Raw genomic sequence first — 21,066 nt, forward strand, 5'->3', positions numbered from 1 at the left:
CAAGTTTACTTTGTTTTGTGCACACTCCATCGGCACCACTTAGATTTATTGAACTTTGCTGGAGTACATCTTTCAGGATTTCTTTCATTCAGAGTCCCAGGGAGACTTTTTTTTTTATTACATTTAGCTAACTCTCTCTCTCTCTCTCTCTCTCTCTCTCTCTCTCTCTCTCTCTCTCTCTCTCTCTCTCTTTCTCTCTCTCTCTTTCTGTGTGTGTGTGTGTGTGTGTGTGTGTGTGTGTGTGTGTTCCACTTGTGAGTATGTGAGGGTTAGAGGACAGCTTGAAGGAGTCTGTTTTCTCTTTGCACTGTGTAGGTCCCACTGAGACACTAGTCCACCCAGCAGATATGTTTCTAATGTGTCTCAAACAATCTAGATTTTTGCTTCCACCTCTGAATATAGTTTAATGAGGTGTAGACTTCCAACAACAGTTAACTCTCCTTCAGCATTTTCACTATACTACTGTGTCTTTTGTTATTGATAATGAGAAGCTTGTTTGTTTGTTTTTTGAGACAGTTTCTCTGTGTAGCCCTGTCTGTCCTGGAACTCACTCTGTAGACCAGGCTGGATTTGAACTTAGAGATCTGTCTGCTTCTGCCTTATATTTTGATACAGAATGTTTCCAGTATTTTTATTTATGCCTGCTTGCATTTGAAAAAAATTGACAGAGTTTCATGTAGCTAAGGGTGGCTTCTAACTTACTCTGTAGCCAAAGCTGAGCTTAAATTCATGATCTTCCTGTCTTTACCTCCCAAGTGCTGGGACTACAAGTGTGTTCCATACCTGGCAGGTAAATGTTCCTTTTGTGTTTCCTCCTGTATAGTATAGGTGTTGAATCCAGGTCTGGCATATGCTAGATGAGCACTCTACCACTGAGCTACATCCCAGTTCTCCTAGACTTCTTAAGAAGAAATCATTCCTTCATTGTTTCTTCAACATACTAAAATGAAGTTATTGTAAGGTCTTTGTCAGTCTGCCCTATACAATTAGTTTCATTTAGAGTCAGTTTATGTTCTAATTATTTTTAGCTGTCCTTAATAGAAAATTCTTTGTGTTGTAAGATTTGGTTTGCTGGCTATAATTAGGAGCCTTTTGATTAATTTGTGTGCCTATTTGGATTTGTTCCTCTGAGGAGGTAGGTCAGATGGTGTCATTTTGGTCCATCTCTTCCTAGTCCCCCTGGGATATTACAGATTTAACTACCAAGTCTGTAGACAGCCTGGCTCAGAGTCTTCCTGGATTATGGCTTTTGGTTGTAGCCCCAGCTCCAGCAGTCACCCCTATGCAGTCCCCTCTCATGAGAGAGGAAGCCACTGAAGTTCCCTTCTGGAGGAAAGATTGGTTACCCCCCAGAGCTGACTTGGTGGCCCCCGCTGCCAGTTCTAAATCTGCCATGCTGTAAGCCTCTTTCCTGTGTCAGTGTTTCCACTTCTTGTCGTTCCCTGTGGTTGTCTTGTTCTGCACTAGCTGCTTTTCGGGCTTTGTCTGTGTGTGTGTGTGTGTGTGTGTGTGTGTGTGTGTGTGTGTGTATGTTGGGTGTTATGCATGGGTGGGGTGAGTGTGGGAGAGTGCCTTTTCAAAGTGTAAGCCAACTAGTGTATCTATCAGAGACTTCAGTGAAATGCTTTCAGACTTACATTTCTCATAGTCAGATAATATTTTATCAAATGCCTCCGGGGAACTTACTACACATGGTCCAATAGGAAACTCATGTGTAACAGCGTTCATGTGATAGAAGAGAAAAATGGCAAGTCGAACATCTGTGACTTGTCCTAGGTCACATAGCTTTTACATGCACAGAAGGGAGTTAACCCAGTAACTTGGCTCCATAGTTGGTGTTCCTAAACACCAGCTTAGATGCTTGTCCACCCTGGCTTCCTTGTTGTTGTCCTTAACCACTGTGTTTACACCTCCATCTGTCTGAGGAAATGGTATTTTCTCTGGCGTTTGTTTGTTACAGGGATGATGCAAGACCAGATGTGTAGAGGGTGGTATTGACTAGATGTGTAGAGGATGATATTGACTAGATGTGTAGAGGGTGGTATTGACTAGATGTGTAGAGGGCGGTGTTGACTAGATGTGTAGAGGGTGATATTGACCAGATGTGTAGAGGGTGGTGTTGACTAGATGTGTAGAGGGTGATATTGACTAGATGTGTAGAGGGTGGTATTGACTAGATGTGTAGAAGGTGGTATTGACTAGATGTGTAGAGGGTGGTGTTGACTAGATGTGTAGAGGGTGGTATTGACTAGATGTGTAGAGGGTGGTGTTGACTAGATGTGTAGAGAGTGGTGTTGACTAGATGTGTAGAGGGTGGTGTTGACTAGATGTGTAGAGGGTGGTGTTGACTAGATGTGTAGAGGGTGGTGTTGACTAGATGTGTAGAGGGTGGTGTTGACTAGATGTGTAGAGGGTGGTGTTGACTAGATGTGTAGAGGGTGGTGTTGACCAGATGTGTAGAGGGTGGTATTGACCAGATGTGTAGAGGGTAGTGTTGACTAGATGCATAACAGAAATGCAATAAATGTTTTCTTTCCATGTAGCAGGCGGATATATTGCTAGTATGGTAATTTAAATAAAACCTTTAAAATTTTGTTTGGAATACAGTGTGTTTCATATGAATAAAGAGAGTGAGACTTATATTGTTGGACCAAATTTTTGTATGTGACTTTGGGGTGAGAGGTCTAGTCCAAGAGAGGAGCAGAACTAGGAAGCCAGGGAATCAAAGAAATGGAATTCAACGGCAAAGCCCAGACTGGAAACCAGCCAATTAAAGAATTCTTCAGAAAAGCTGGTTTGGTGCTGGGGAATTCCAGAGCAGAACAAGGTCTGGACTGGGTGGCAGGAATGAATGCCCCAAGCATTTCTCGGAGCTCGTCCTGAAGTTGCTGGGTCTTCAGTGGGCACAGAGGGCTCTTTTGAGGATACTTTGCCAGCTGTAATGTTGTAGAACATTCTTCTGGCCCTGTTTTGGAAATCCCCAAATTAATAAGGAACATTTGGTCCTTAGTATGCAATACCCAAGGGAATAAATGGGTCTGGCTAAGTGTTTACATTTCAGATAGCCAAGAATCTAAATGAGGGAATTGTCTTTGGGACCTTGGTTAAAGCTTGTTTCCTGGTGTGTCCTGCTTTCTGGACCCTGCTCTGTAGACTATCTAACATTCTTCTGAACACCCTTCAATGTCTAGCTTACATCCCCGTTCCTGCCATGACACCACCAGCCCTCTGTGCCCTGTGCCTAGTAATTGCTCCATATAACTTAGAAAGCTTATCAATTTTGATGCAGGAGTATGTGTGGAGACTATTGAAAGATGCTTTGTTCAAAGTATGGGTTGTGCATATTTGGTGTGTGTGTGTTGTATGCTAGTGTAGAAACCAGCAAAGAGAAGAACCTTATTAAAACAATATCTGTGTAGAAGTTGGTGAAGTTAAAGTAGGAAGGTTAGGTCCAGGTCATATATGACCTTTCAGACTAAGAAGAATATCATCATCTAAATCAAGATTTGATTGGTAGTCTAGAGCAGTTGTCAGTTCATACATGGAAGGCTAACTCTTGGTGAAGTAGCCACTGACCCAGAGCTGCCTGCCTTCTGTGGCCTTCATTCGCTGGCCCAGGAAGAAGCGTTGTTGAGCTGGTGTCTACTGTACTAGTATTTCAGTGCACTTGATAGGACGCACATTCCTATCTTGACCTGCACTTCATTTCTCCCTGTCTCTCCTGCCTACTGAGTTCTTACTGGAGACTTGACCTGCCTTAGACTGCAGCCTTTTCCTGAAGCCAGCCCTTCAGCAGAGCAGAAAATGCAAGGAACTGAAATTCACCCTAAGTGACTTTCTCAGCTTCTGTGTGTAACTCCAGCATATTCTTGAATATCACACACACACACACACACACACACACACAATGTCTTTTGCTTTAGTTTTTTTTTTTTTATTTTCTTGTCTACTTACTATGAGCTAAATTAACCCATATATACTCTTCCTGTTTTTTTTTTTTTTTTTCCTTTTTTTTTTTGGTTTTTCGAGACAGGGTTTCTCTGTGTAGCTTTGCGCCTTTCCTGGAACTCACTTGGTAGTCCAGGCTGGCCTCGAACTCACAGAGATCCGCCTGGCTCTGCCTCCCGAGTGCTGGGATTAAAGGCGTGCGCCACCACCGCCCGGCCCTCTTCCTGTTTTTCAGTGAAAGAGTACTCAAAGAGTGTAGCAGTCCAATCTATAATTATATCATTAGCACTTAAATAATTGCTTTTGCTTTGAGCAATCTGGAGTTCAGTTTTTGATTGGGAAATGAAAGATTATGCCAAGTTAGGGTTTTTTTTTTAATGGTTATTTCTGTGCCTGTGTGTCAGCATGTACATGTGAGTGTAGATGCTTTTGGAGGTCAGAAGAAGGTGTTGAGTCCTCTGGAGCTGGAGGATTTGGGGCCACCCAACATAGGTGCTGGGAACTGAACTCGGGTCCTCTTACAAGAGCAGTACCTGTTCTTAACTGTTGAGCCATCTCTCAAGCCGCCAAGTTGGCAATGATAATATAAGCTAAAGAAATTGCTACCTGTGGCTGCTAATGTTGCTTACTGGAAAAGTATTTACCTGGCACGTGCAAGGCCCTGGGTTCTATCCCCAGTGCAGCCAACGTAGGACTTTATCTTTAAAATAATAGACTAGGAAGCAACTTTGGTCCTTAAAATATAAATATGTGTATGTATATACATGTATACAAACATGTTTAAAAGTGGAGAATAAAAGATCAGGTTGCCTTTATTCATTGCTCAGATTCAACAGTTATCAGAATTTGCCACAGATGCTTTGTGCCTTTGCATGGTAGTTGTTGAAGTATTAAAATATTAATCTTGATTTGTGAATTTTACTCCCAGGACTTTCTGTATGTGTCTCTAAAAATGTGTGGACACTTTTCCTTGTGTCTCAACGCCATGGTTACATCCTTGATGTCGGCTATATCTAGACCATGCATAAATTTTTATATTACTTGGTGGTATCGTTCTTACATTTTATTTGTTCTAATCAGGGTGTATTTGTTTTTGTTTTTGTTTTTTGAGACAGTAGTTTTCTCCATGTAGTTTTGGTGCTTGTCCTGGGTCTTGCTCTGCAGGTCAGGCTGGCCTCGAACTCATAGAGCTCTGCCTGGCTCTGCCTCCCTAGTGCTGGGACTAATGGTGTGCGCCGCCCGGCCTAATGGAGGTCTAAACCAGATTGTCACAGTAGAGTTTGTTGCTAAGCCTTTGGTTCTTAGTCTCTTGATTCAGAATTTTTTTTACACCTAACTACTGGGGATTGAACCTAGGGCCTTGAACATGGCAAGCAAACTCCTTGTCAACTGAACTACATCCCCAGCCAGTGGTTTAAACTTGTGAGAGTTTTGGTGGCTGAGGGACACAGGTGGGAAGAAGGGGGTGGGCGGATGGATTTTAATCCATTCTGTGAGGAAATCCTTAAAATCTCAGCCTGCTGAGTATATGGGCTTTGAGTCTAATGTTTAGGAACGACGTGCTTCCGTTCATGTCAAGGCTTACAGTGGCACAGTTTTAAGTGGTGTTAGTTCTGTATTTAAGTCACTGTGGAACATTTACCTAAATTTCAGTTGCTGTCTGGAATGTTTCGTCAGAAATGGAAGTTCCCTGTTTTGCAACAGGATAAAGAAAAAAGACAAATCCCAAATGTGTGTCTAAGGTGCAACTCCTGCCCTAGGTTACAGCCAGTTATCTTTCTGGTGATTGGTTTCTTCTACTTACAATAGAAGCATTTTTTTCCAACTTGATATCTGTTTATTTTAATGTGTTAATTTCAGTTAAGCAGATCTTGGTCTTTAATTCCTACTTGGGAAGGCTGAGTCAGGGGATTGCCCAATTCTAGGCCTGCATGGGCAACTTATGGAGACTTTTTTCTCAAAATAAAAACCAGACAGGACTGGGGATCTAGCTTAGCAGTAGAACCTTTGCCTGACCTGCACAGCACTTCCCTTCGGTCGAGCTGCCCTTTTTCAAGGTGGCTGTCTCCCTGCCCTGGAGCATGCTGCTGCTTCAGCTAATGCCGGCACAGTAGAGCCCGAGTGCGACAGTCAGCAGGTCTCCTAAACACTGACATGACAGCCTGTCCGCAGATCCCACAAGGGACAGGAGAGAAGGGGCTCCTGAGAGATGTCCTCGGACCCCTATGCCATGGCGTTCCTGCCTGTTTGTGTGTGCACATACACATGCACACATGTATACACATGTACATACACACGCTTACACACACACATGCATTCATACATACACTTATACACACATGCATACATGCATGCACACATACAATTTTAAGAACATCCTCTGATATAGTGTTCAAATAAACTTTTAACATGTTTTGCCTCTTCCCAGATAAATTTCATTCTTAATACTCTACAGATTAGAAAACAATATTATTTGTAAGAAGCCACATTTTAAGTAAAATGAAAGTAATTATTAAGATGTAAGTTTAAATTCATTAATTTACTTTGATTATGTGTAATCTATAAATAAAAGTCAATTACAGAAAACTATACTATGTGTGATGTTTTTGTTGGAAACCTTGAGTTTCCCAGTATGGATATCTGTTCGAGCTCTATGAGCCTTCTTCAGACCATTGGGGTATGGAGGCAAGCCTGTGTGATCAAGCTGACTTGTAGATGAGATCGGACTTTACACACACTATTTGTAGTAAGGAGAACCTTTAATGGCTTCAAGTCCCAAGGCACATAGTAAAGAGGGGTCTTAGCTACTTTCTTGTTGCTGTGATGAAACTTCCTGAAGAAAGCAGCCTGAGGGAGGAGAGGGTTTATTCTGGTTCATGGTGCAGTCATCGTGACAGAGAAGTCCAGGCATTGGGAGCTGGAAGTCGCTGGACCCATAGCCAGAAAGAAGAGGTGAATGCCTCTGCTCAGCTCACCCTCTCCTTAGAAAGTCCACCCACAGTTGCTCGCGCTTTTTAACTCAGCTAAAGATGATCACCCACAGGCACGCCCCAAAGCTTGTCTCTGGGGTGACTTTGATCTCACCAGGCTGATGTCGAGAGTAACGTATAATAGGTATATAATAATAGGTTAAAAGTACAAGTAAGACACTTTTTAGTTTGCCTTCTCAACATAACGTGTTTATTATTGTGACGGTGTTAATGGACATCATTAGTTTGCACTTTGACCTCTTAGAACCTAACCCTTCCAAATATTTGCTCCTTCATCCTTTTAGGTGCTCTAATGTGAGTCTGCAGAAGCTGCCGGAGTGGTGGTTGTGCAGTGTGCTGGATGACATTAAAAGCAGCGATCCCTCCTCCAAACTCTGTGCCACAAGGCGCAGTGCGGGAATCCCTTTCTACATACAGGTACCCACCCGAGACCACCACCCTGGTCTCTCTGTGCTTTGAAACTGCCTTTTCACCTCCCTAATATGTGAGGAAATGTACAGAAACATTAGGGTGTTTCCGTCTTCTCCCTACCACGGCCTTTGCGACTTGGTTATTTTTAATTTTTATTACGTTTATTTATGTGTGCATATGTACACAGGCATACACATGCTGTGGCTCACATGTGGAGATCAGAAGACAACTTGCTGGAGTTGGTTCTCTCTTTCCATCATGTGGACCCCAGGGATTGACTTTAGGATGTTAACATTTGGTGGCGAGCACCTTTACTGACTGTGCCTGCCATCTCTCTGTCTCCTATGTGACTTGGTTTTAATGTGTGGACAGTATGTTCTGTGTCAGATCTGTTCTTGGATCAGGAGGTCAGTCCTGTAATATAAACAGAGGGCAGTATAGATTTCCATCTGTGTATTCAGTAGTCAGAAATCATTGTGGCACAGCAATTGCTTACTTCTAGGAAGTACCCATATTGAGTCCTTCTATAACATATCCATCATAAAAATCATAATCTTAATAGTTCACATTTAGTGGTGATTATATCGCATCTGTTACTTCATTTGAACCCTGCCTAAACCCTATGAGATAGGTACGGTTATCATATGAATATGTCCTAAGTGAAGAGACTAGGGACTGAGGAAGTGACCTGCCAAAGGCCATGGGGATGTAAAACTTCCCAGAGCTTAAGCTCAGTCCATCTGACTCTTGACCACGTTTTCATGAGAGACTGTGTGTGAGTACAGTTCCTGAACACAGATGGGAACATGCTGGACACTTACTTTTTGAAACAGTTGTACCTTACAACCTGCTCATATCCCCATACGCTGTTAGTGCTGCTGACGGGATAGAGAATAAGAGACTATCTCTTCATTATCTCAAAGAATAAACACCAATACCCTCGCAGTACTAAATCAGATTCCATCCTTGTTTATAGTAAGACAAAGCCCATGAATTGGGGAGTGTAATAAGCACAGTGGAAGTAAATAAAGTAACCCCTACAGGTTTTCTTTTTCTCTTTCATTTCTCTCTCTCTCTCTCTCTCTCTCTCTCTCTCTATCTCTCTCTAATTTGTTTATTCTTATTTTATGTGCATTGGTGTTTTGACTGCATGTATGTCTGTGTGAGGGTGTCAGATCTTGGAATTACTTACAGGCAGTTGTGAGCTGCCATTTGGGTGCTGGGAATTGAACCCTGGGTCCTCTGGAAGAGCAGCCAGTGCTCTTAACCACTGAGCCATCTCTCCAGCCCTTATTTTTTTCTCTTATTCCTAGTCTCTTCATGACTTTTTGAGGCCAGTGGGGCACCAATTGCAGAAGTGATTGACTGAGATCACTGGGCAGCCCTGAGAAGTGAGCTTTCTATGTGATCCCAGCCACTTTTCTGTAATGAGTCTTTTCCTGTCCTACCTGCTCCCAACTAATAACATGGAGACTCCTTATTAATTATGAAAGCTTGGCCTTAGCTTAGGCTTATTTCTAGCTCCTAGAACTTAAATGAATCCATTTCTATTAATCTACATGCTGTCATGTGGCTTGTGGCTTTTACCTCTCCTCCTGCATGTCCTGTTTCCACTGTATCCAGCTGGTGACTCCCCCTTTCTTCTTTGGAGAGCTCTCTTTGCCCAGAAGTCCTGCCTATACCTCCTGTCTAGCTAAGTGTGATTGATTTAGTTTCTGACTTGCGGTTCCTTCTGACCTGCTGTGGTTGTGTGACCTTCTTTTCTGAGGACAAATGTCAGGTAATTGAGGATCCTGCCCAGTGTTTGTGTTATGTGCTAGGGTATTCACCTTGTGCTACCAAGTGGTCATAGTTATAGAGTGACCACCAAGTCCATTTCCCAAGCCCAGACTTAGCAGGCAATGTTGCGATACTTTTGCCCAGTTCTTTGAGGCAAGGTGAGTTGAGTCATGTTTCTGGGAAGAACACCGCTCAGTAATTGAGTGTAGCTTTCTTATTTATGTTAGTGGGATAAAGTTTTAATTATCAGAAAAATCTTCTCAAAGAGGGTCCTGTTTTTCTTAGGATGATGTACCATAAAGTAATACTCTTTGTTCTGCTGACAGCTGCAGTTTAAAGGTAGCTGTGATGAAAAACTACCATTTTAGTGTATGCATTTACCCTTTGTATAAACAGACACTTTTAAAATATTCTTAAAGCATATTTTCTGAGCATAGATATATTGTGATGAATTATTTTAAGTCTGTTTATATGTTTGTCTTCTATATTCTTACTGCATAGCTTGTCATGGATAGAAAATGCAGACTAGTTGCACACTTTGGCTCTAGGGAGCCAGAAGCTACATTTTACAAGATGTAGACGTGGAGGACAAGAGTTCAAGAATGTAGCTAAAGTGGTTTTTCTTTGACAACTTTGTGGAGATGAAATTGACTTGTGGCAATAGTTTATGCATTTAATGTGTACAATACAGTGATTTTCAGTATATTCTCAGAGCTCGATAACCATTAGCACAATCTAATTTTAGAATATCTCCTAACCCTCACCCATTAGCCCTTACTCCCCATTCCACCCACCTCTGCTGCTCTCAGTCCTTGGCAACCACTAATCTTTATGTCTGTGGATGTGCGTGTGCTGAACAGTTCATGTAAATGGAATCATACCATATTCAGTCTTTTGTGTCTGGCTTCTTTGACTTAGCAGTACATTTTCAGGAATCATTCATGTTATCATATATATATATATAATCAGTACTTCATTTCTTTTTACTATATTGCCTTAAGTGGGCTGATAGCCCATTATTTTGTTTATTGGATGCTAGTCACAAAGTAAATAAGTGGCTCCTTTGAAATCCAAGTGCAAAATCCCTTTGGAGTTTGTAATGCTTCTTGTTATCCTATGGAGTTTCAAATGCTGTGGTACAATTAGACTTTCAGGAGACTCTTCTGTCAAAAATGAAATTGTTGATCAATATCTAGAAGGCCTGAAAACCTTTAGAAGAAATCTAATCCAGAATGTTTTCTTAACTGTTTAAATAAGGAAAATTTTCTTGTTTGATCAATTTGTTTCTGGAAGTGCCTTGTTTATTGTATCTGCTGTTTTACCTGATTTGGTCCTTACAAGGTGGCTTATCCAAGTCATTTATTCATTAGCTGCTTATAAGTATATACACAATAAGCAAACAGAAGAGTCTGTGGAGTTGACATGATTTCACCTTAGCCTAATTTTATTACATGAACAAGGAAGAGAAGTTAAGCTACCTGGTTCAAGCAGCCTGGCTTAGTTAGCTTAGTTAGTCTTGTTTTTATAGAGGGTATTTTCAATTTGAGGATTAATTCCAACCGACAAATAGGTGTATGCAAAACCAAAGCCCATTGATTTTGGTATTTTCCCCCCACAGGCACTGTTGGCATCTGAACCAAAGAAGGGCAGATTGGACTTGTTGAAAAGAACAATGAGAGAGCTGATCTCTTTGGCTTTGTCTGTAGATACCTCAAAGGGCGCAGTCCCCCAGGTAAGGATGGAAGTGCACTCATGTGCTGGAGGGCAGGGCAGTCAGGGCTCTGCTGGGTATGTAGTTTTCAAAAGTGTCTCCTGAAGACAGAGAGCTCCTGAAGAGAGGAATGTGAAGTATTTAGGAGGTTTGCTGTTAGTTTCGCTTTTTTGGTCTTTCCTATCCACAAAATAAACTTGCTTTGGTTGATAGGTATTGATGAAAGTGAATGATTTTTAAACTCTGTTGAACACATTCAGTTGATAAGATATTTTATTTTTTTTTATTTTTTATTTATTTATTTTTTTTGGTTTTTCGAGACAGGGTTTCTCTGTGTAGCTTTGCGCCTTTCCTGGAACTCACTTGGTAGCCCAGGCTGGCCTCGAACTCACAGAGATCCGCCTGGCTCTGCCTCTCGAGTGCTGGGATTAAAGGCGTGCGCCACCACCGCCCGGCTGATAAGATATTTTATACTGTTACTATTGCATTGAAAAATTTGAAACTGAGTATGTGGTCACACGAGTTTCATGTGTGCTTCTTGAGTTGATGTACATTTTGTAGTTGAGCAGTTGAATCTCTCTTTAAAATGTGATGTCTTATTTTTAATATGTTTATATTTTAATTTTAAGCAATGTTTTAATTTTTTATAGTCACTGTATATATGTGTTGTGCCCAGATCGTGACCCCCAGAGAGACCACCAAAGACGAGCATGCCGGAATGCAAAAGCATGGTTTAATTCTGGATATCCAAAAGCAATACAAGCCTAGGCAGGGACTTCATCCAATACATCCAACACAGTGGAGGCTGGAGGAAGCGCCCACCTATCTGCAAGCTCAGCTTTTAAAGGGAAAAGTCACAAGGTTACATCGTTTAGGGTGCTAGTACGGGTACAATTCTGATTGGCTCGCTTCTAGGGGCTTCTAGAAATTACTTCTAAGGGAGTGGTTGCCCGCCACCATTTCTCATTGGCTGCCCTCAGGTGAGGGCATTTTTATGGTCAGTTACCCTGGAAACCAGGGAGAGGACATTCCATAGTCTGGCAGGCATTACCTCGTGACTATCTTGTGACTCTGTACTTTTACACTTCCTGGTTTCTGGAATCTGAACTGACTGGTTTCAGTAACTAATGGCCTATTCCCAAAAGGAAAAATCTTAGGCCTTAATTTTAGGGTGAAAGCATTTTGGTCTTATTTCTAAGATGGCTCATTTTGGTCTCACAATATGTAGTTGGGTCAAACACTCCTCATAGCTGTATTCTACTACTAGGTAGTAAATAATATGTATGCCTTGTCTTCTAGATTTCCTTGCTAAATACTTCTTAGTAAGATGTTACTGTGGAAGGCCCATGCTCAGTTAGGGAACAGAGCTAAAGTTTATAGAAAAGAAAAGTAAGTTTACTTGGTTTTAAGTCATCAGGTGCCATGGGCCATAATATGGGCCAACTGGGAGAAAGTATGCTGCTTGTTAACATACACATAGTGGCCAATTGCTGTGAGAGAATTCTTTGGGGAAAGTAGCTAACATATTATTAATCATTTTTCTAAAAAGACCATATCAAGACATTTTTCATTGAAATATGAGAAATATAACTACTTATATATTTTTAGGTGGCCACTTTGAAAAAGGCCTGAGTTGACAGGAACTTTGACAAATAATGAGGTTCTTTGGCATCAATAACATTGCTTGCTGGGCAGTGGTGGTGCACGCCTTTGATCCCAGTACCCAGGAGGCAGAGCCAGGTGGATCTCAGTGAGTTCGAGGCCAGCCTGGTCTACAGAGCAAGATCCAGGACAGGCACCAAAACTACACAGAGAAACCCTGTCTCAAAAAACCAAAATAATAATAATAATAATAATAATAATAATAATAATAATAATAATAATAATGTTTATCTGTGACTTCTTTCTTTCTGCCTTGTTAGGGTTTTGAAAAATGTGATTTTTAAAAGTCAGCTTTTATTCTTGGGATGTAGATCAGTGACTCAGCACTCTACTAGTGTGTGCAAGCCTTGGGACTGGTCTCCATCACCACAAAGGTGACGATGATCTTAGTTGTATTTTTACTGTTTAAAACAACTTTATTTTATTTTTGTCTTGAGTATTCTTTTTCTAACAGGTTAAATGGACACCTAACATTTGTTTGTTTAGTATTTTTAAATAAGGTCATTGAAGATGTGCATTTAAAAGTTTTTGTTTGTTTGTTCTGGCCTCCAACTCACAGAGATCTGCCTGCCTCTGTCTCCCCAGTGCTGGGATTAAAGGTGTTAGACCCCACTGCCTGGCTTACATTTCTTTTCTTAAGAATCAGTTGAAGTACACTTACAATTACAGTGTCAATGTCAATGTCTAGAAGCCTTGGTAATACTCAACTATAAATAATAAAAAATTGGATCATTACTTAAAATTTTTAATAATTATTTACATTATGTGTATGCATGTTTTGACTGCATGTGTGTATATGTAGAGTGTATGTACTTGGGTCTTACGGAGGTCAGAACAGGCTGTCAGATCCTGCGGAACTGAAGTTACATATGGTTGTGGGCCACCTGTGGGTACAGAACCTGGGTGTTCCTCAAGAACAGCCAGTGCTCTTAACCTCTGAGCCATCTCGCCAGCCCCTTGACTAGTGTTTTAAAATGTATTTATTTTAAAAGCATTAAAATAATGTTTCTACCCAATTACACTGTGATCAGAGCACAATCTACAAGATAGCAATAGTTGATACTTATTGAGATTCTGTTTGTGGGTAGGTTTGGGATCATTTTTAAAAATGAAATAACTGTTCCATGTATCTTTGTAAAGAACCCATTGTTCCTATTTATTAGGTACAGAATTCTACATGTGTTGAGTGGATGAAGTTTTTTTAATTGTATTGCTCCATTTGATAAACTCTTTACTAGGTTTTCAGTTCGTAAGTGTATTCTCTTAAATGTACTATTTCATTTGAACTGGCCACAGATCTAGAATTGCCATAGTTTTAAATTCACCACTGATCTTGAACTTTTTATTCTAGGTTCATGCTTTAAATATCCTCAGAGCCCTGTTCAGAGATACACGTCTGGGAGAAAACATTATTCCTTTTGTTGCTGATGGAGCTAAGGCTGCAATTCTGGGCTTCACATCACCTGTCTGGGCAGTGAGTGTTCTTGCCATTTGTGCCCATTGAGTTAATTATGTTTTTGATTAATAGGTTTTTGATAAGTTGACCTTTCCCTGGTGACAAAATATATATGCTGCATTTTATCAACTAATTTCTTCAGGGGATAAGTTTTTTGATCAGACTATATTTTATTTTATGGTTCTGTGTTAGCTAAGGTTTCTGTTGCTGTGAAGAGAGACTATGGCCACAGCAACTCTTATAAAGGAAAATATTTAATTGGGGCTGGCTTACAGTGTCAGAAGTTTAGTCCATTATCATCATGGCGGGAAGCATGGCAGCACACAGGCAGACATGGTGCTGGAGAAGGAGCTGAGAGTTCTACATCTTGATCCACACACAGCAGCAGGACACGGTGAGCCACACTGAGCATAGCTTGAACATATGAAACCTCAAAGCCCGACCCCACAGTGACATGCTTCCTCAAACAAGGCTGCACCTACTCCAACAAGACCACACCTCCTAACAGTGCCACTCCCTATGTCCTATGGGGGCCTTTTTATCTCCTTTGTTGATTTATCATTAGTAACAGTTATATTTTGTGGTTGATTTGGCATTTGTGTGTCTTATGCCGTATAAAGTGTAAGAACTTGTTAATAGTATGCTTCTATTTATCTCAGTCTTTGGGCTGTTACCGCTTTACATTTTTCTTTGCTGTATATAGTGACTCACTACTATATACAGGTTGTTATATATAACAACACCATATACGAGGTTGTTACTTCTTTTCTTTAAATGGTCCATTATCATTCTTTTTAATTTACCACTTGAGCCGTTTGGAAGTGTACACAACACAGTGGCATTAAGTACAATGGTGTTATCACTATTGCATATTTCTGAACTTTCACCACCAACAGAAGGGTCTTTACCCATTCACTGACTCCTCAGCTTCCTTCTTTCAGCCCTTGTGCCTGTTGCTGTGCTTTGCTCTCCGTGGATTTGTCTGGCCTAACACATCAAATAAGTAGAATCATAAAATATACATCCCTTCACATTTGGTGTGTTTCAGGGATGTTGTAGCATGGATCAGAATTTCAGTACTTTCTAAGGTTGAATAGTATTCCGGTATACCAGTGTACTGCTTTTTCTTATTCTATTGATAAGATGATAGACTCTGAGATTGTTTCCAAGTTTTTAATTATGAATGGTGCAGCAATAAATACTTGTATACCAGTTCTCTGAATCCCTGCTCTCAATTTGTTTGGGTCTATCACATAGTAATTCTGCTTCACATTTGAGGAACCTGTTTCCTACAGTGGCAGAGTCATTTACATTCACGTCAGCCATGCACAAGAGCTCCAGTCTCCCTACATCATCACCAAGTTATTATTTTCCTTTTGTTTAATGATAGCCCATCCTAGTAAGTGTGAAATAGAATTCTAGTCTGGTTTTTGAAAAAACCTTCAGACTTGTTTATTTATTTTTATATGAATTAGTGTTTTGCTTTTACTTATATATGTGTAACACCTAACATGCCTGATGTCTGCAGAGGTCAGAATAGGGCATTGGATTCCTTAGAAGTGGAGTTACATGGTTGTGAGCAACCATGTGGGAAGATGGGAACCAAACCCAGCTCCTCTGCAAGAGCAACAAAGCTCTTACTACAGACCCTCCCATTCTGGTTTTGATTTGCGTTTCCAGAGTGACTAGTGATACTGGTCTAGAAGCAGAACAATTCTTAGTATTTTAATGCATCTTCCAGAGTCTGTGGATTCCTTTATCCAAGATGTGTTGTATCTTTAGCAGTAGAGTCTTACCATCTAGTTCTGGTAGACAACCAAGAACAATGGCACTAGCCTTTGTTGTCTTGGGGGCTTCTGGGACCTCCCTGACCAACAACACATCGGAAGCTATCCCATACCTGGCACTGAGATCTTAATAACTCATGTATTCTGGGAGAAGCACTGTCTTCCCATGCAGGGTTACTGTACTCAAATTCCTTTTAAAAGTTATTACTATATTTTAAAAATTAGCTTCGAAAAGAATGGGTTTCCCTAAGGGTTTTTCATACATCTTTGGATTTGGTTAAACCATCCACCACCTTCTTTCCTCTGCTTCTCTCCACCCTCTTCGTGCTGTGAATATGAAGTGTCCCCCATAGGCCCATGTGTTTGAACACTTGGTCTGCAGCTAGTGACGCTGTTGGGAAGGTTGTGAAACTTTTCAGGGGTAGAGCCTTTGAAGAAGTGGTCACTGGGCAGGTCCTGAAGCGTTATTGCCCCGCCCCACTTCCTACTCACTCTCTGCCTCCTGACTGTACACAGTGTGAGTCACCAGTTTCCACCTGCCTTCTGTACCATGATGCAACTGTACACCAGAACAGGCGCTTCCTTCCTTGATTGCCTCTTGTCAGGTGTTTTGTGGTAACAGTAGGAAAGTGAGTAATATAGCCCCTATTTGATACTATGTTCAAATGACCAAACTATAGCAGGTACACACCTATAATCCCAGAGAAGCTGAGGAAGAGCATAGCAAAGTTCCAGCCCAGCTTGGCCTACATAGCAAGAACCTGTCTTGTAAAACAGCAACAAAAATGGCAGCTAGGGTTATGGACCAGTAGCAGAACACTTGCCTAGCATGCATGGGTAAGGCCCTGGGTTTTAAATAAAGAATATTTAAAACTCAGTAAGAAAATGACTCCCCATTTAAAAGGTACATAGTGAATCTGAATACATTTCTCTAAAGAAGATATTAAAATGACCAGTAGACACATAGAAAGATGTTTAATAGCATTTGTCATTAGGGATATACAAATCAAAACCACCCATTAGAATTTTTTAAAAAGGACATTAACAACTGCTGAGATAATCCAGGTCTGACCTGAGGCAGAGACAGTACTGGTGACAGACAAGATGGATGGCTTGCTGGTTGGAGACATTCGGCAGGGCCATGACAGGGCTTCGTTATTTGCTGACTGTTGATTGAATATAAGGAGATCTCTGTCCAGTTGGGGGGTTATGCTGTGAATGGTGCTGATATATCCATAAAGTCCATTTTCAAGGGTATTGTGGATGAACTGGCCATCTGAGCTTCTAGAGGAGAGGTTGTGGTGGGTGGCCATAGGACAGATGTGGTCTGCTGCTGTGTTTTATTTGGCTTCCATGGTGATTCCTCCCTTTTCTTTAATTTGTTGCCAGCATTTCCAAATAGTGAGATTTCACATAAAAATCAGGGTTTCTGGCTTCTCTTGAAAAAAACAGAAGATCTGGCTGGCAGTCGTGGCCTTAGCAGTCCGCCTAAGCTGGACAGTGAGTGCCCTGGACACAGTGCACTGATGTCTTTGTTGTCACTGTCCTAGGCATTTGAGTGTGTGGCCATTACTGCAACAATTTCAGAAAGTTGTTTTCTAAATCTTTCATGTTATTTTCTTTTTAGAAATTTATTACATTTATGTGTGCATGCATGTATAAATGTATGGGTCATGTGTGACAGTTACAAGATAACTTGTGTGAGTCAGTTTTTTCCTTCTACCATATAGGTATGTAACTCAGGTCATCAGGCTTGGTGGCAAGTGCCTTTACCTGTTGAGCCTTCTTCTTGGCTCACATTCTTAGTTTTGATGATCTTTCAGCTTATATTACTAGTTGACATATATTATGATGAGGATACCTATCCAGTTAGAATATAGATTCTGTCATAGCAGTTTTTAATTTCTGATTCTGAATATTCTCCAGGGTTCTGGTATAATTCAGTGTACATTGATTTGACAAGATAATTCAGGAAGGATGATAAAGTTAGGATAGTCACAATTTCTATGTGATTCTGTATCTTGACATGCTTTGTTTAGTAAAGATAGGCTCTGTTAGTATCGTGGAGAAATAATTATAGTTTATTCATAATAATTTTCCTTTATTAAAAAGATTTATTTGTTTTGTTTTTCCCATGTGAGTGTTTTGCCTCTGTTCATGTAAGTGCACCATACGCATGCCTGGTTTCCGAGGAGGTCAAAAGAGGTCACTGGATCTCCTAAAACTGGAGAGGTGTATGGTTGTAAGCCATCACGTGGGTTCTGGGAACCAAACATGGGTCCTCTGCAAGAACAGCCAGTCCTTTTAACTGCTGAGCCATGTCTCCAGCCTGATTTTTTTTTCTTCTTTCTTTTTGAGACTGTCTCATTGAATAGTCCTGACTGGCTTGCGACTCATGATTCTCCTGCTTTGGTCTCCCAAGTGCTGGGATTACAGGCTTGTGCTGCCATGACTGGGTGTCTTGCTTCATTTTTATTAATCAGTTATCACAAAATAATTTCATAGCTAAAATTACTTGCATTGTAAGATTAATAAACAACATCTTGTGTATTAACTGATGTCTTGGCTGTTTTAATTACATGGATTCTATAAAGTTAAATAAGTATTTTTCACAGGGAAAAGGAGAAGTTGAGGTTTCTCAGAATGTTCATCATCGGAATGTGGGGAAAGAAGTCTGCATCGTTTTTTAGAAGCATACAAGTATATGATAAAACAATTAATAATATTAGAAAAAGCTGTTGTATGCATATGATTGAACTGTGCAGCTGGTTCAGTTTCAGTCATAGAGTGGATTATCAGAAAGTTTTTTTTTTTTTTAATCTCATTTGCCTTATTTTATGAACACAACCCTTACTTTCTTTAGCCCTCCCCTGCCACTTAGGAAATGGTTTTAAATATCTAGCTTAAACATTATTAATGTTGGTTTCATGCCATGACTATCTCTTAACTCTTATTTTATGTTTATTTTTACATTAGGTGAGAAATTCATCCACACTTCTCTTCAGTTCCTTGATCACAAGAATCTTTGGAGTTAAAAGGGGAAAGGATGAACTTTCCAAAACAAACCGGTAAGGTCTTCCAGCCTCACCTTCACAGCACTGTCGGCTCGAGGGAGGCCGAACTCACAGACTCATGGTGATCCAAGACTGGAAAGACACTACAGTGACTTCCAGTGCCCCGAGTCCTTGGGCAGGTCAGCTCCTCAGTAGGGCAGGGTTGGAAGGGCAAAAATGCAGAGTGACCTCAGTACAGTGAGCAGAGATTTTTGTCTTTCCTTGTTACCGTCTCCAAATATTCCGAGGGTTCCCCCCATGACCTTTTCTGGACATGTATAAGTACTGTGCAGCGTGCTGTCTGGGCTTGTGTAGGTAGAAATGCAACCCTCTTTGTGTTCTGCTCAGCAGTGCTTGTCCCTGATTCCCGTTTTAGTGGAGCACTCAGAAACTCGGTCACTTAGAAGAAACAGTTTTGGCTTTTTGGAATTTACACTCTGACGTATTTTTTCTTAACAAGATATCTTTGTTGAGCCTAGGAAACCATTTTGATTACGGAGATTTTAATGTGATATACAAGTTGTATCTGTTTCTAAAGAAAAGAGGCTCTATTAAATAGAGTTGTTCAGCTCTTAAGATGATTTAAAGCTAATCCCGTTGGATTACAGTTGCTAACACTAGATGTCACTGTTGTTGCGTGCTCAGTTGCTCCCTCACCGGGTAGGATCCAGTTTTGTTGGTCTTTCTCTGGAGGACCTAGATGTGAATCCAGGCCCAGTTTTCCCTCCCACCTAAAAAGGTCGCTATATTCCAAATTTCTTTTAGGCCTAATGCCTATGGAATATATTTTCTTGTGATGGAACTAAGTCTTAGGAATTCAAAAGTGTTCTAGACACTATGGCACACCCCTGTAACACCAGTGCTAGAGTGGCTGAGATAGGAGGAGCATTTGGAATCCGAGACCATATGATGAGTTTGAGGCTAGCCTGGGCTACAGAGTGAACTTGTCTAAAAAAAAAAAATATATATGCTATGCTGGCAGTGAAACAGTGTGGTAATTCTGAATTTAAATAGCTATTTATCACCCTGTAAAATTCACCAACTATTTAAAAGGAAAGTAACTGGGTGTGAGTATGAATTTCCCAAGAATTTGATGAAAATACTAGACTACTATATTTTATTTTTTTAATTTATCGATGTGCATCTGTCTATGTGAGTGTATATATACGTCTGTGCAGTGCCCACAGAGACTAGAGAGGGCATCAGATCCATTGCAGCTGGAGTTACAGGTGTTTGTGAGCCACCTGATGTGATTTCTGTGATCTGAACTCTGGTTCACACAATTGAGCTGCAAGTGCTTTTAATTGTTGAGCCATCTCTCTAGTTTTTATGTTGTTTTAAAAACTGAGTTTTATTTTTAAAATAAAACATTGATTGTTTGAAAGGATGATTATAATTTTTGCTTTTCTTAAAGTAATCTGCCCATTTGGTAATATAAAATGACTGATGCTATTTCTCTTCAGTTTTGTGTACTTTGGTAATAATTCTAAAGTGTCCTAAGGTTTCACATAATTCAGTCTGCTCATTAAACCATGATTAGCAGTGATATGAACTGGGCCTGAGGGTACAAGCCTGTAACCCCAGTACTTGGAATATAGGTGTAGCAGCTTCCGGAGTTGAAAGTCACCCTGGGCTGCCTAGGTAGTTTGGAGCCAGCCTGGGCTATATGAGACTTTGTCTTGGGAAAGCAAAAATAAGTAAATTGATTGTTCTTATAGTTGTTGTGAAGTGATTCTTGGATGTTACATATAAGTTTTACACAGGAGAAAGTGATTTCATTTAGGTTGAAAGAGGTGGGAGAATAGGGTCGTGAGAGATACGCATGGTTTTCATCTTTTTGCCGAAGTTATACTGATGGAGACACCTACTGTCTGTTCACTCTCTTTGAACTGGAGAGGTGGGACTGACAACGTTCCTGGAAAGGGGCAAGTGAGTGATTTCAGAATGAGTTTGAGTGCAATTGAAAAGTGCATGGAGGAAGTTGGAAATGGATTATTTAAATTGATGACCACTTTTGGTAAGAGCCTTTATTTTGGTAATCTGAGGGTTTGTCTGCGCCATCTTATACAGGCTTCTGCTTCTTGACTGGAAAGGGGCTCAGCTCTCATTTGGACTTGCTCTCTAAAATTTTTACTGATGCAAATTTGCAGCAAGTCTTCTGCTTTTCTGCTGTATTTAGTTATGTCACCCTTTGTTGAAATGCTTATTTGCTCATTCTTATAATACTAAGTCCCCAAGGGCAGGGCCTTTTCCATCTATTTTATATTAT

At 40.6% G+C, this 21,066-nt stretch overlaps 1 protein-coding gene across 3 annotated transcripts in view; it reads left to right on the top strand.

Moving 5' to 3' along the window:
- Positions 1–21,066, top strand: part of Thada (THADA armadillo repeat containing) — a 300,981-nt gene that overhangs the window by 67,419 nt on the left and 212,496 nt on the right. For all 3 annotated transcript variants that reach the window (XM_059248542.1, XM_059248543.1, XM_059248544.1), the window contains exons 23-26: positions 7,223–7,355; positions 10,747–10,860; positions 13,853–13,975; positions 18,721–18,812. In XM_059248542.1, coding sequence (XP_059104525.1) covers positions 7,223–7,355; positions 10,747–10,860; positions 13,853–13,975; positions 18,721–18,812 — 462 coding nt within the window. The remainder of the gene's footprint in view (positions 1–7,222; positions 7,356–10,746; positions 10,861–13,852; positions 13,976–18,720; positions 18,813–21,066) is intronic.

Source organism: Peromyscus eremicus, chromosome 22 (assembly GCF_949786415.1).
Source record: "Peromyscus eremicus chromosome 22, PerEre_H2_v1, whole genome shotgun sequence".
Lineage (NCBI taxonomy): Eukaryota > Metazoa > Chordata > Mammalia > Rodentia > Cricetidae > Peromyscus > Peromyscus eremicus.